General features: G+C 36.5%; 2 protein-coding genes across 2 annotated transcripts in view; both read right to left on the reverse strand.

Moving 5' to 3' along the window:
- The window catches only part of LOC120149272 (calnexin homolog), a 27,724-nt gene continuing 13,739 nt past the window's right edge, over positions 1-13,985 (reverse strand). Inside the window, exons 3-8 of the mRNA XM_039162114.1 lie at positions 2,566-2,691; positions 2,410-2,479; positions 873-1,999; positions 714-785; positions 517-630; positions 1-422 (exon numbers count right to left, since the gene is read on the reverse strand). Of these exons, the coding sequence (XP_039018045.1) occupies positions 291-422; positions 517-630; positions 714-785; positions 873-1,999; positions 2,410-2,479; positions 2,566-2,646 (1,596 nt within the window). The 5' untranslated portion in view covers positions 2,647-2,691 and the 3' untranslated portion in view covers positions 1-290. The remainder of the gene's footprint in view (positions 423-516; positions 631-713; positions 786-872; positions 2,000-2,409; positions 2,480-2,565; positions 2,692-13,985) is intronic.
- Positions 4,424-6,249, reverse strand: LOC120149273. The gene is made up of 4 exons (XM_039162115.1): positions 6,219-6,249; positions 5,223-6,058; positions 4,992-5,150; positions 4,424-4,821 (listed from the first exon to the last, which is right to left on the reverse strand). Exons 2-4 carry the CDS (start codon positions 6,051-6,053, stop codon positions 4,594-4,596), a joined length of 1,218 nt encoding a protein of 405 aa, XP_039018046.1. The 5' UTR covers positions 6,054-6,058; positions 6,219-6,249; the 3' UTR covers positions 4,424-4,593.

Below are 13,985 nucleotides of genomic sequence, written 5' to 3' on the forward strand. Positions count from 1 at the left end.
TCCGATCCAAGTGTGTGTTCACCCACTGTCACGAGTAAATATAACAAAATTCTACAAGTTCTAGCATTCATTCGCCCCCCCCCCCATAGGATTGGGGATGGTTTTAGATCCAAGATTAAAAAAAAAAACACATGAAAACTGTGTCTCTTCAAATCATACAATCTTCTAAAAACATCCCACCCAAGTACCAAGAATGTTTCATCTATTCAAACCACTTCTAAAAAGCACAAAATTTTGTCCCAAAGTGAAAACAGATCACCTCCATTCACCTCTTTTCACGACCATTTCTCTCAAGTCTCACGTCTCCTTCTGCGTGGAGCAGCGGCATTTTCTTCTCTCTCTTCTTCTTCTTCGGCCTTTTCTCCGCTGGTGGATTCGTTGTTTGATGCCTCCGCGGCCTCTGGTTTCTTCTCGACTCTTGGCTGCAAAGAGATTCATCAATGGAGTTGAGACCAAAAGCTATAGAAGAAAGGAACGCTATCATATAGACCAACAAGGTTGCTTCGAAAATCTTACTTGCTTCTTGCCACCGAAAATGAGCTTTAAGAAAACTGTGAGGATGATCACGGCAATCGAGACTATCACACCAATAGTGATATTTGGTTGTTTCTCTGCCTTTTCAATGAGATCCTGAAAGGGAGAAGACAATTTCAGATAAAACCAACTAATGAATATTAATTCGCATATAAACAAGCATATTTACGACAACTTACAAGGATTTGAAGCTTGTATTCACTCAAGAAAGGAATATCGGCAACCTTGTATAGGACATCAAAGGCCTTCTTCTGCAGGAAAGAAACAACAAACTTTATTCTATACAGATAAAGATTTAGAGGACCAACATCAACGAAGTAACCTTGTCAATGCGTTACCTGGAACCCTGAAAGTCCACCTGGGTCGGCAGCTTCTTCCTCAACCTTCTGCTTTTCTTTCTCAACCTCAAACTTGGGTTTCCATTCGGTCTCCCTGTAGGTCTCGGCAACCTTTTCGTTTTTGGCGATCAAAATGTTGTCAAACAATATGCCATCTTGCATTGTCCAGATCTCAATACCAATAGCAGCAATAGGCTCAAAGACGGGCTTGTCAAGCTCAAAGTAGTCGGGGTTTGGAATTTCCTGAGGCTTCCAAATACCCTTGTAATTGGGGTTATCGATGAGAGGAGCAGACCATTTTCCCCTGTAAGACGGGTTCATCTTCATTGGTCTCTTCCATTCACCACAACCAGGGGCTGCCTCGCACTTTGGGTTATCAATTTTGGGGGCTTCCCACTCACCATCTTCTTCATCATCCCAATCTTCCGGTTTGGTTGCCTCGGGATCATCTATCTCCTCAGGCTCATCATCCAACCATCCTTCCGGTTTCACAGCTTCCTCATCTTCAATTTCCATGGGTGCATCCTCATCCCAATCATCTGGCTTTACAGCACTGGGATCTGGAATTTTGGCTCTCTCATCCCAATCCTCGGGTTTCTTATCATCTGGATCGGGAATTGTCTTAGCAGGGATAAGTGGAGGCTCAAAATCATCACCCGAGAGGAAATTTGCCTTCTTTTTCTCCTCACCATCAATCAGAATTTTAACTTCATTGTCAGGCTTCAAGATAGCAGCGTACACATGAGTAAGCTTGTCGGACGGAACAGAAGGTGGATATTTAAGATGATGTTCAACGTATTCCCCGCTTTTAGGATTCTTGTGCTTCAAGATGAAGTGCACCTTGTTTGTGCCCCCACATTTGTCGGGCCCAAACATGATGGAGTAAGGGGATCCATTGTCGAATTCCTTAGGCTTCCATCCAGCCTCTTGAGGACGAAGGTATTTCAAATATGCACCACCACACTCAAGCCCGTTCTGGAGGCGAGTCTCGAACTGAAGCACAGTGCTTCCATCCTTGAGACTCACAGGCTTATCGAGCTCATTCACTATCGCATACTTCCTCGCCTTCTCACTCACAAGAAGACCATAATCATCATGCCCTTCACTCTTTGAATGCTTCCATACACCTGAAAATAACCCAAAACACCATTAATCTATACCCTTCAACTACCTGAAACATCTAACAGGCCAATGAGCATCATATCATAGCAAAGTTAAACATCATCAATCTAACAAATAACACCAGCACCGGATCGAAGAAATGTCGGATTGTACATAAATAAACATCATTAAATATCTTATCACTAATCCAACTTTCCCAAAGATCAAGCTTTCTACCCATATATTGCTAGTTCAATTTCTAATTCTAGTTCTAAATGAACGCGAAATCTCAAATAACCTCCACAACTAATCAACACTTCGAAACATTTCAAAACAGCATAAAGAAAGCGGACGCTATGAAAAAAACATTCAACAGAAGAGATCTATAAGTAGAAAAACAAAATTAATTTTTCTTAAAAAAAAGAAGCAATCTCACCTTTATAATCATCTTTATCAGAGACGATCCATCGCCCATCAAACGGCTCGTCAAATGATTCATAAAAGACCTAAAACAAAACCCAATCACTTCAAATTTACACAGATTCAAACATTCTTAAAAAAATCTAGGGTTTAAAGAAATAACTAAGTTTACCGTGTCATCATCGGCGGCGAAGCAGAGGCACTGAAATGAAGCGAAAGCCAGGAAAAGGAGAAGAGCGAAACGCCCCATCATCTTCAACCAAAGAACCCTAAAACTAATGATCGAAGATTTTCCCCCCTTTTTGAATCTGAATTCAAGTCTACACAGAAGCCCCCACTGTGTTTGTGTTAATTTTATAGATCTTCGCGAGACTGGCGTCGACTTGTTTTGCCCAATGAAACTACGCGCCACGTAAAACTACCCAATGGTTTGATGCCACGTCGACGAATGACACGAATTTTGCTTTATGTATGGTATAATTAGTATACTTTTTTTCTTTAACTTTCTTTTGGAAACGTTTTGGTACAATTTTGTTTTTAGTCCCTATACTTGAGAATAATTTAGTTCAAGTCACAGGTAGTGTTAAAATTTTATGTTAGACCTTTAATGTGGATTATTTGAATAATAATAATAATAATAATAATTTACCCTTTAAATGACATAATATTTTTTTTTAAATATTTTTACATCGACCTAATAAGGAAATATTTTAACGGTATTATTGATATGGATCAAATCATAATATTAAATAAAAAATATCATGATCAAATTATATTAAATTATAGTGATTAAAGTACGGGTAAAGTACACACAAATGGTCATCGATTATATGATATTGTTTTATTGAATCTTTTAACTATTAAAAGTTGTAAAGCGATCGGAGTTGCTTTGTTGAGTTATTCGACTATAAAAAAATTATAAAATGGTCACTCAACTATTCATTATGTTCCAAACCCATCCTTTTATGTTAAAAATTAACAGTCATCTAAGTTGAACTTTAACATGTTGACTTAGATATGATAATAATTTTGAAATTATGAGATCAAATTTTATCATATCTCAATTAACATGTTATCATATAACTCAAACTGCCGTCAAATTTTTAACGGAACAGAATAAGTTTGGAACATAATGAATAGTCGGATGACCATTTTATAACTTTTAATAGTCGAGATGCTCAACAAAGTAATTTCATATAGTTGAAAGATTATTTTATAATTTTTATTAATTAAATAACTCAATAAAATAATATTCTATAATCTATGAACTATTTATTTACTCTACCCGTCAAATTATTTTTTAATGTATTTAATTTGAAATAAATATTTATTATAGAAACATTACATTTTTAAATTTATTAATAAATAAAGTGTATAAATAGATCATTAGATTACGTTGAAATAATTTTTTAATATTAAAATTTTAAAATTATTAAATAATTATTAAATTTTTCAATATTTATAAGATAATCATTAATTGTTATCAATTATTATAAAATGGTCATTAGGTTTATAAAATTATTATATAATAATCACTAAATTATTATAAGATAAATTGACGACGGAAATGACAAATTTGTTAAGCCAACGTCGGTTATCGTCTTTTTATCAACCTCTACATTAATTATTTTATCCTTCAAATATTATTAAAAACGCTAAATGATAATAGGGTAAAGTACACAAATGGTATCTCAACTATAAACTATTGTTTTATTGAGTATTCCGACTATTAAAAATTATAAAATATCAACCGACTATTCATTATGTTCCAAACTCGTCTTTTTTCGTTAAAAAATAATGTTAGTTTGAGCTAAACGTTAACCTGCTGAATGAGATATACAATCATTTAAGATTTTGTGATCATATTAAATCATATCTTAGTTAGTAAGTTAACGTCCAACTCAAACTGTCATCAACTTTTTAATGAAAAAAGACGAGTTTGGAACAAAATGAATACTCGGGTGATCATTTTATATCTTTTAATAATCAGATGACTTAAAAAAGTAACGTCATACAGTCGGAGGACTCAATAAAAAAACACCCTATAGTCAGGGATCATTTATGTATTTTTTCACATGATAATAATGGGAAACAAAGCAGCTAGAATACCACATAATAAAGCTAACAGTAGACACCAAATGACCTAAATCAATCACTCGGTAGTACACACACAATACAATTTGGTTCAACGCCATGATATTCACTGAGGCAATTTCTCGGCAACCAAGAGGTAGAATAGCCCCATAACTCCTGTATGTTGTTGGATACTGCTATAATTTAACTCTAAAATTAGAGTCTCCCCTTTAGATATCTTCACACTTCCTGGTTTCGGGTAGCATGTCGACATTCCTACGACGTACCCGGCTTCGTTCCCGGCTTCCACCCCGGTCCCGTATATCGGTACCGAATTGCACAAAGGCTTGCCATCCTGATTGTCATGCAACAACAGGCACATCTCGACATTAGAAGAAAAAATGTTACGTCATCTAGACATGTTGAATTCGACCCGAATGCAAAAACCTGACCCGATCGACCCGAAATCGTGTCGATTTGACCACAGTTTCTAGACTATGTATGTATAAAAGGACACTTCAATACCTTCCTAGAGAGAGCAGAACCAGAGCCACCAACATGTTGGTGCCCAACACCATAAATAACATAGCCACTGAATGGCATGTCAAGGCTAATCCTTTTGTCGTCGATGCATCTGTATCTGGCCGATCCCGTGGATCGGCAAGATTCGATGTCGTATTCAACCTGCATCATAGATAAACAAAATTTATTCCAAAAAAAAGGGAAACCATTGCAGCAAATGAACAATTGGCGTACCATGCAATCGTGCTCTGCATTGATCCCCGTTGAATTTCTAGACCTCCTCCACCTGTCGGTAATATCGAATATGTAAACTTTAACGGGCACGATCGAGCTATCCATGTCGACCCACGTCACGGTGTATCGAAGGTAAAGGGTTCTTTTGATGCCATTAAACGTTTCATTCCTCCTACATCGTGCACCGTCGTAGCAACATAATAAGCCCCCCTTGTAGTCTGGACTCAGAGGTCTTCCGGATTCATCCCTCGTAACGTTGTAAAGATCGCACCGGCATTCGATGCAACCGATCCTATCTGCCACTCCCCTTGTGTCGATCGCATGAACATTGATCGCCCATGTCTCTTCAAACCCTGCAGGAATCTCAGCAGGGTTACCGATTTCTATCCCGTAAGGGCCGGGAATATGTGTCGCAGTTCTTCGTGTCTCGGAACCAAGACCGAAGAACTGATCGAGAACCCCATCGTTACAAATCCCGCTATTCCTCCCAGAGATATAATCCGAACTATTGAGTCTCGAAACGTCGCGAGTCCACAAACCTTCGCGTACAAAGAACCTCTCAACAATCCAATGGTGCAGGTAAGTATCATACAGCGGAACAGGATTCCCGGCCTCATCAACAATTTCGGCATCGAAACTTTTCACGGCAATATGACCTCTCGGGAAATCGACGTCGAAATAGAATTTATTCGACACCAACCCCGGTTCAAGCTCGATCTTAGGTGACAGAAAAACACCAGTTCTCACTCTCCCAGAGGCTACTGTAAATGGTAGGCTTGAAGTCACCAAAATTTCGACCAAAACCAACCATCCAAGATTGGAACTTTTCATTTTTCCTGTCAGTTCAACATATTGAGTCAAACCATATAATCAAGCAAATATATACGTATACGTATACGTATACATATACGTATACGTATATGTATACATATATGAAAACAGTATATTATCATAAATCTACGATAAAAGAAGATTAGAGCTGCTGAAGCAACTTACCTTCCGAAGAGATTAGGCTTCTGGTGTTCAAGGTGATGCATTCTAATGGATTCAGTTCAATATATATATATAAAGTGTATTTTTGCTACGAAAATTTCAAGGTTTTTTTTTTATTTTAAAATTCACGTTGAATAAAAAAAATAAAAAAAAAATAGCTGTAAACCTTTGATTTCAAAGATGGCTACCAAGTTAATTTATTCGACAAAACGGGACGGACGCAAGATTACATGGTGGTAGGGACGGACGTAGAACTTTATGTTAAGAGACGCGGAGTTAAAAAGTCATATTAAAGATTTTAACGGGTGCAGAGTTATAAAATTTTAGAGGTACGAAATTAGATGATCAATAGAAAATACAAAAACATATAAAATATAAGAGAATTTAAAAATTCTAACGAGTGCGACTGCATCCCTGGGTTTATTAAATTTTTAAAAAATAATTTGATTGTTGAACTCGTGTATTATTTTATTTTAATCGATCGAGTATTAAATAAAAAATAGCATGGTAGCATGATCGATTTATGATGATGTGGAAGTCGTACGTTGGTCACATCAATTTTTTTTTTGCTTTTTTTTTTTTGCTATAAAGAGACACTTTTAAAGTGTTACATATGCGTCGTGTTGATACCGAATCGTTATTCTCTTGCATCTTTTTCAATCACATAAGACATAGATGAATAGGCCTATTGATTCTTACCATTTCATCGATTCAAATTTTCTCAAAATTTATTCGAAACTCGTGAAATTCAATCTAGAATTTAGAAGAAAAACGAACATGTTCTACGATACCCATCGTTCGATCAACATAAAATAAAAATATTTTTTTTTTCTTTCTTTTCTACCTCTCCACTGTTGAGATCGGAAATAAAATACTCTACCGTCTAGAAAGTACTAAGAAAATCGAAAGTGGAGCTTTTTTTTATCTAAAAAGTAAACAAAGTTCAACGGTGTTTTATAATATTTATAATTTATCATTGTTAACTATCCACTAATACATATTTAATAACTTAATTAAAATGAATCATTCAACCCTAATCTTAATTTATTAAGTAATTAAATGAACGATTTTTATTTCTAGAAATCATGATTCGAGCACCAACGACTGCAACATTGAATGATTGAGCGCTTATTGTCGAATGATCGATAATATTTAGAACATATATTACTTTTTAATCAACATAATTTAATAAAAAAATGTAGATTGGGATCAAAATTAAACACTACCCTAATTTAAGTCATTTGATGCAGACTTAAGAAATTATATTAAAAATTATTGAAAGAGAAGTTATAAAATTATAAAATATACGGAATTAGATAATCAATAAAAAAATATAAAATAAAATTAAAATATAAGAAAATTTAAAATTCCAAGGCACGATCCATCCCTATTTAAATTGGATAACGTGTTGTTTCCTACAATATCTTCTTCCACAAAGATTTATTATGAATGTTGAGCTATCGGTCCAAATTTAAGCACACGTATGTTCCGTGTTAAGGTGAAACATGGAAACTTCCTTGTACATTGAGATGATTTTTATAAATGGGGTCTCAATAAAGAAAGTGATGTCTAATATTTTTAAAACAAAAATAGACAAGCATTAGTTTTAATTGTCAACTTTGTCTTATTTCCGTGTTAGAATTGAGATTAATTTAAAATCTTAAAACAACTTTTAAAATATCAACAACTAGTTGGTGTAGTCGAATGAGGCACTAAATCTCTTAAGTAAGGTTAATGGTTTGAATCCTGATGATTAACAACTTTTAAAATATCAACAACTAGTTGGTCTAGTCGATTGAGACACTAGATCCATTAAGTAAGGTTAATGGTTTGAATCCTGATGATTGTGTGAATGGAGCAAACTGAGTTAGGATTAGGGATGGGCATGGGACATGAACCCGACTGGTTTCGACCAGACCGGGTCGGGTTTTTCTAAAAAAAAATTGGGTTCGAGTCGGGATTTTTTTAAAAGGTGATACTCAAGTCGGGTTTTTTAAAAAGTGATATTCGGGTCGGATTTTTTTAAAGGTAATATTCGGGTCGGGTCGAATTCGGGTTTAGGTGAAAAATACTCGACCCAAAAAAAATATAATTTTACCTTATATATTTAGGAATAATTACAACAATACTCGTCTATATATTATTTTTCAATTAAATAACTATTTTTATTAAATAAAAATAATATTTTTATTATTATTTTGGGTCGGGTCGGGTTGAATTTGGATTTTATCTCAAAAATCAGGTCGGGTTCGGGTCGGGTGGAGGGTATATATATTTTTCGGGTCGGGTCGGATCGAGTTGGCCCAAACCCGACCAATGCCCATCCCTAGTTGGGAGAATCGTTCTTGTCTCTACAGTATCCGATCCAGATTAATCGATCAATAGATCATTTAAAATCAAGTTTCGAAGGTCCTTCGATTAAGTCTCTCTAATTTATTCATGTGATATAAAAGGGAGATTTAGTTACGTTACATCAATGAATTTTCTATAGATTCATTTATGAAAATCTTGTTCCGACTTTTCATTCTTTTAAATAATAAAATTTAGTGAATTGTTGGGAAATAAAACGAGTGCAGTAATTTTTCTATAACCATATTAATAAGAATGCGAAATAAAAGCGGAAAAATAATATCCGAAATTGATAACGGAGTTCAGCCAATTTTGCTTACGTCTCTGGACCGCTGCAGATCTTTTACTAAAAGAGAAAATTTACAAGTGTTTACAAAACACTCACTACTCACAATAAAACTCTCTAGTATTGGGAGAAAGAAATGATTTGAGATGATTTTGAAGCTAAATGAGCTAGGGTATTTATAGTTGAAGCTTAGGGACTAATTTTTGATAATACCCTAAAGTGTAATGACTAAAATATAATTAACAATTTCTTAAATTCAAAAAAATGGGCTGCCTAACTTTGAATTCAAGTCGCCCCACTTGATTTAAACAAATAAGCCGCCCATGTTTTGTTTACTTTGAACAATCTCCCACTTGAAGACTGATTTTAATCTGTCTTCACACCTCGATCAATGCAGCAGTATTTCTAGTCTTGTTATTCTAGCATGCCCACTAAAGCTGAGCACAACTTCAGTTTGTCCGTAGTCACCGTCTTTGTTAACATGTCTGTCGGATTTTGAGCTCCACTAATCTTTTCAAGTTTCAAAATCCAATCTTCCAAAAGAGACAGAATAAAATGATATTGTAATTGTATGTGCTTCGTCTTGGAATGAAAAGACGGATTCTTTGCTAGATGGATAGCACTTTGACTGTCGCAATACAAAACATTGTTTTCTTGTTTCTTGCCTAACTCTTCCAAGAAACTTTTGAGCCAAACCATCTCCTTGTTGGCTTCCGTAACAACGACATATTCTGCTTCAGTTGTGGAGAGAGCAACTATCTTCTGTAGTTGAGAAACCCAACTCACTACAGTACCTCCTAGAGTATAGACATATCCTGTAGTGCTCCTTCTGATGTCAACATTTCCAGCTAAGTCAGCATCTATATAGCCTGTCAGTATCGTATCTCCCCCTTTGAAACAAAGTACTTTGTTTGTGGTACCCTGCAGATATCTGAGGATCCATTTGACTGCTTCCCAGTGTACCTTGCCCAGATTATTCATGTACCTGTTACCAACTCCCATTGCATGAGCCATATCTGGTCTGGTACAAACCATGGCATACATCAGACTTTCAATTGCTGAGGCATACGGTACCTTTACCATATGTGCACGTTCTATCTCCGTCTTTGGTGACTGTTCTTTGGAGAGTCTAAAATGAACACCTAAAGGTGTACTTACTGGTTTAGCATCTTGCATGTTGAACCTGGAGAGTACTTTGTTGATGTACTCAGCCTGTGATAACATCAAATTCTTCGCCTTTGTGTCTCTCTTAATCATCATCTCAAGAATCTACTTTGCAACGCCCAGATCTTTCATTGCAAACTGTTTCGACAATTTTTGCTTCAAGTTTATAATCTTTTTCATGTCTGAACCTGCAACAAGCATGTCATCAACATACAACAATAAAATAATAAAGTTATCGAACTTCTTGATGTAGCAACAATGATCTGCTCGGCATCTGGTAAAACCACTGTTACTAATGAAGTTATCGAACTTCTTGTAACACTGTCTAGGAGCTTGTTTTAAACCATACAAGCTCTTCTTCAACCTGCATACCAGGTTTTTCTTGCCTGCCTCTATGAAGCCTTCTGTATGCCTCATATAGATTTCTTCCTCCAAATCACCATGAAGGAAAGTTGTCTTTACATCTAACTGCTCAAGATGTAAATTCTCTGCAGCTACAATTTTCAACACCAGTCTGATTGTAGACAGTTTTACGACTGTAGAGAAAATTTCATTGTAGTCAATATCTTCTTTTTGCTGAAAGCCTTTGACAAGCAATCTTGTTTTGTAGTGTTTTCTCCCATCGTGCTCTTCTTTGATCCTGTAAATCCACTTGTTATGGAGCGTTTCTTGTCTGGTGGTAATTTAGCTAATTCCCAAGTTTGATTTGACATAAACGAGTCCATCTCATCTTTCATGGAAGACTCCCACTTGACTGAATCATCCACCTGCATTACTTCATCATAGCACTCTGGTTCACCATTGTCAGTCAGCAACAAGTAGTGCAAAGAAGGCGAATAACGCTGGGTTGGTTTAGGAATTCTGGAGGAGCGTCTTAATTCTGGTGTCCCTGGTTCTTCTTGAATTGCTTCTGAACATCATTTCCAGAAATCTCCTCAAACTCAACAAATTCTTTTGTTTCAGCTTCGGTGTTGGAGCTACTTGATTCCATGGTTGACCTGTCTTTGTACATCACATTCTCATTGAAAATGACATCTCTGCTTCTGATGACCTTCCGATTTTCATAGTCCCAAAACCGGTAATCGAACTCATCACCACCATAACCAACAAAGGCACATTTGTTGGACTTAGCATCAAGTTTACTTCTTTCAGCAGAGTTTATGTGTACATAAGAAATACAACCAAACACTCTTAAGTGTGAAAGGTTTATTTCTTTCTTGCTCCAAACTTCCTCTGGTATTCTGCCATCCAAGGGAATTGAGGGCCCATGGTTGATCAGGTAAGCTGCAGTGTTGATAGCTTCAGCCCATAGAGATTTGGGCAATCCGACATGTATCCTCATGCTTCTGGCACATTCATTCAGAGTTCTGTTCATGCGCTCTGCTACGCCATTCTGTCGTGGTGTCATGGGAACTGTTGTCTCCATCTTGATCCTATTGTTTGCACAGAAATCTTTGAATATACTATTTTTGTACTCTCCTCCATTATCAGACCTCAACCGCTTGACTTTTAAACTAGTCTCATTTTCCACCATGGCCTTCCATTTTCTGAATGTATCAAAGACTTCTGATTTCTTCTTCAGAAAATAAACCCACATCTTCCTTGTAGAATCATCGATGAAGGTTACATAATATAGTGAGCCTGCAAGAGATGGAACTGGAGATGGTCCCCATACATCAGTATGAACCAACTCTAATTTTTCTGCCTTGGGTGTCTTGCCAATCTTTGCAAAATTGATTTTCTTTTGTTTTCCAAAGATGCAATCCTCACATAGTCCGACATCTACATTCTTTAGATCCAACAGCTTTCCTTTTGATAAAAGTATTTTCATCCCTTTCTCGCTCATATGGCCAAGTCTTTGGTGCCATATGTTTGATTTTCCATCAGCATATGCTACTGCAATGATATTCTCTAAATTTGAGGTTACATAGAGAGTACCAATCTTCTTACCACGAGTAATGACGAGTACTCCTTTGGTAATCTTCCATTCACAGCCTGAAAAGGTTGTACTATATTCTTCTCCATCATGTTGTCCTACAGAAATCAGATTTCTTTTAAGGACAGGAATATGTCTCACTCCTTTCAGCGTCCAGGTGGTCTGGTTTGGCAGCTTTAATCTGATGTCTCCTTTTCTGATGTTCTTCAAGGTTTCATCATCAGCTAGATGAACCTTCCCAAAATCACCATTGACATAGTTCTCCATGATTTCTTGGCATGGGGTGGAGTGAAAAGATGCCCCTGAATCCAAGATCCATGATTTAATTGGACTGTTGACGCTTAGAATTATGGCATCACCTGTCTCATCTATTATGTTGGCAGATTCCTGTGCGCCGGTATCTTTCTTCAATGCTCGGCAATCTCTTTTAAAGTGACCCTTCTTGCCATAATTATAACAGGTAAAATCTTTATTTCCCGTTTTTGATTTTCCCCTTCTGGATTTTGATCTGCCACGATTTGAATTTCTTTCTGAAGTTCTCCCTCTAGACTCTGTGTGCAAGGCTGGGGAGCTTGATGCTTCTCCCGATTCTCTCCGTCGAATTTCTTCACTCAATACCAAATCTCGATCATCGTTGAATTTCAATTTGTTGTTTTTCGACGAGTTGCTGACTACTGTAACAGTAGCATTCCAACTGTCTGGTAGAGATGATAAGAGAATTAAAGCTCGAACTTCATCATCGAATTCAATTTCCTTGAAACTCAACTGGATTGTGATTGTGTTGAGTTCATTTAGGTGTTAAGCCACTGATGCCCCTTCCGACATTCGCAAATTGAATAATCGCCTCATCAAGTGAACTTTGTTTGAGGCCGATGGCTTCTCATACATACTGGAGAGAGCCGCCATAAAACCCGTCGTGGTCTTTTCCTTTGCTATGTTGAAAGCAACATTGCGGGATAACGTCAGTCGGATAACTCCGAGGGCTTATATGTCGAGAAGAGCCTAGTCTTCATTCTTCATGCCCTCTGGTTGCTTTCCTGAGAGAGGTTGATATAGATTTTTCTTTTATAGAAAATCTTCAATATGCATCTTCCAAAAACCAAAGTCCGCACCATCGAACTTTTTAATTTTCACATTCCCTTCATCTGCAGCCATCGCTCCCACTCGAATTTGGCTTCGTTTGGATCGTTTCTGACAATTCTTGCGAACCATCGTGTATTAGAACACCTCTGTCGAAAAATTCGTATCGCTGACAATTTTTTACTATTCACGAAATTCACTATTCACGTGAATAGTAATCTCGCAAAAAAATTGACAAAATTCACAACTAAAAGCTCTGATTACCAGTTGTTGGGAAATAAAACGAGTACGGGTAATTCCCCTATAACCAGATTAGTAAGAATATGAAATAAAAGTGGAAAAATAATACCCGAAATTGATAACGGAGTTCAGCCAATTTTGCCTATGTCTTCGGACCGCTGCAAATCTTTTACTAAAAGAGAAAATTTACAGGTGTTTACAAAACACTCGCTACTCAGAAGAAAGCTCTCTAGTATTAGGAGAAAGATTTGGGATGCTTTTGAAGCTAAATGAGATAGGGTATTTATAGTTGCAGTTTAGGGACTAATTTTTGAAAATATCCTAAAGTGCAATGACTAAAATGTAATTAATCATTTCTTAAATTCAAAAAAATGGGCTGCCTAACTTTGAATTCAAGCCGCCCCACTTGATTTAAACAAATCAGCCGCCCATGTTTTGTTTACTTTCAACATGAACTTCTTGTGACATCGATCCGAACATTTCACTAAATCATTCAATCGATAGGAACAACATGCAAGGTGTATAAAGGGTAGGAATGTAGTCTACGTGAACTGATGACTCGCGCTTACTAGAAATTTCTTATTGAATACTAACAATTACAATGATTTATTCCCACTATGATGAAATTTGAGAGATTATTCAAACCTTTCGACCAAGATTATGAGCTCGTTGAATAGATCAGTGTGGCACGTGTGCGATCTATAACATTTAAGGG

The sequence above is a fragment of the Hibiscus syriacus genome, unplaced genomic scaffold, assembly GCF_006381635.1.
Source record: "Hibiscus syriacus cultivar Baekdansim isolate YM2019G1 unplaced genomic scaffold, ASM638163v2 tig00111000_pilon, whole genome shotgun sequence".
Lineage (NCBI taxonomy): Eukaryota > Viridiplantae > Streptophyta > Magnoliopsida > Malvales > Malvaceae > Hibiscus > Hibiscus syriacus.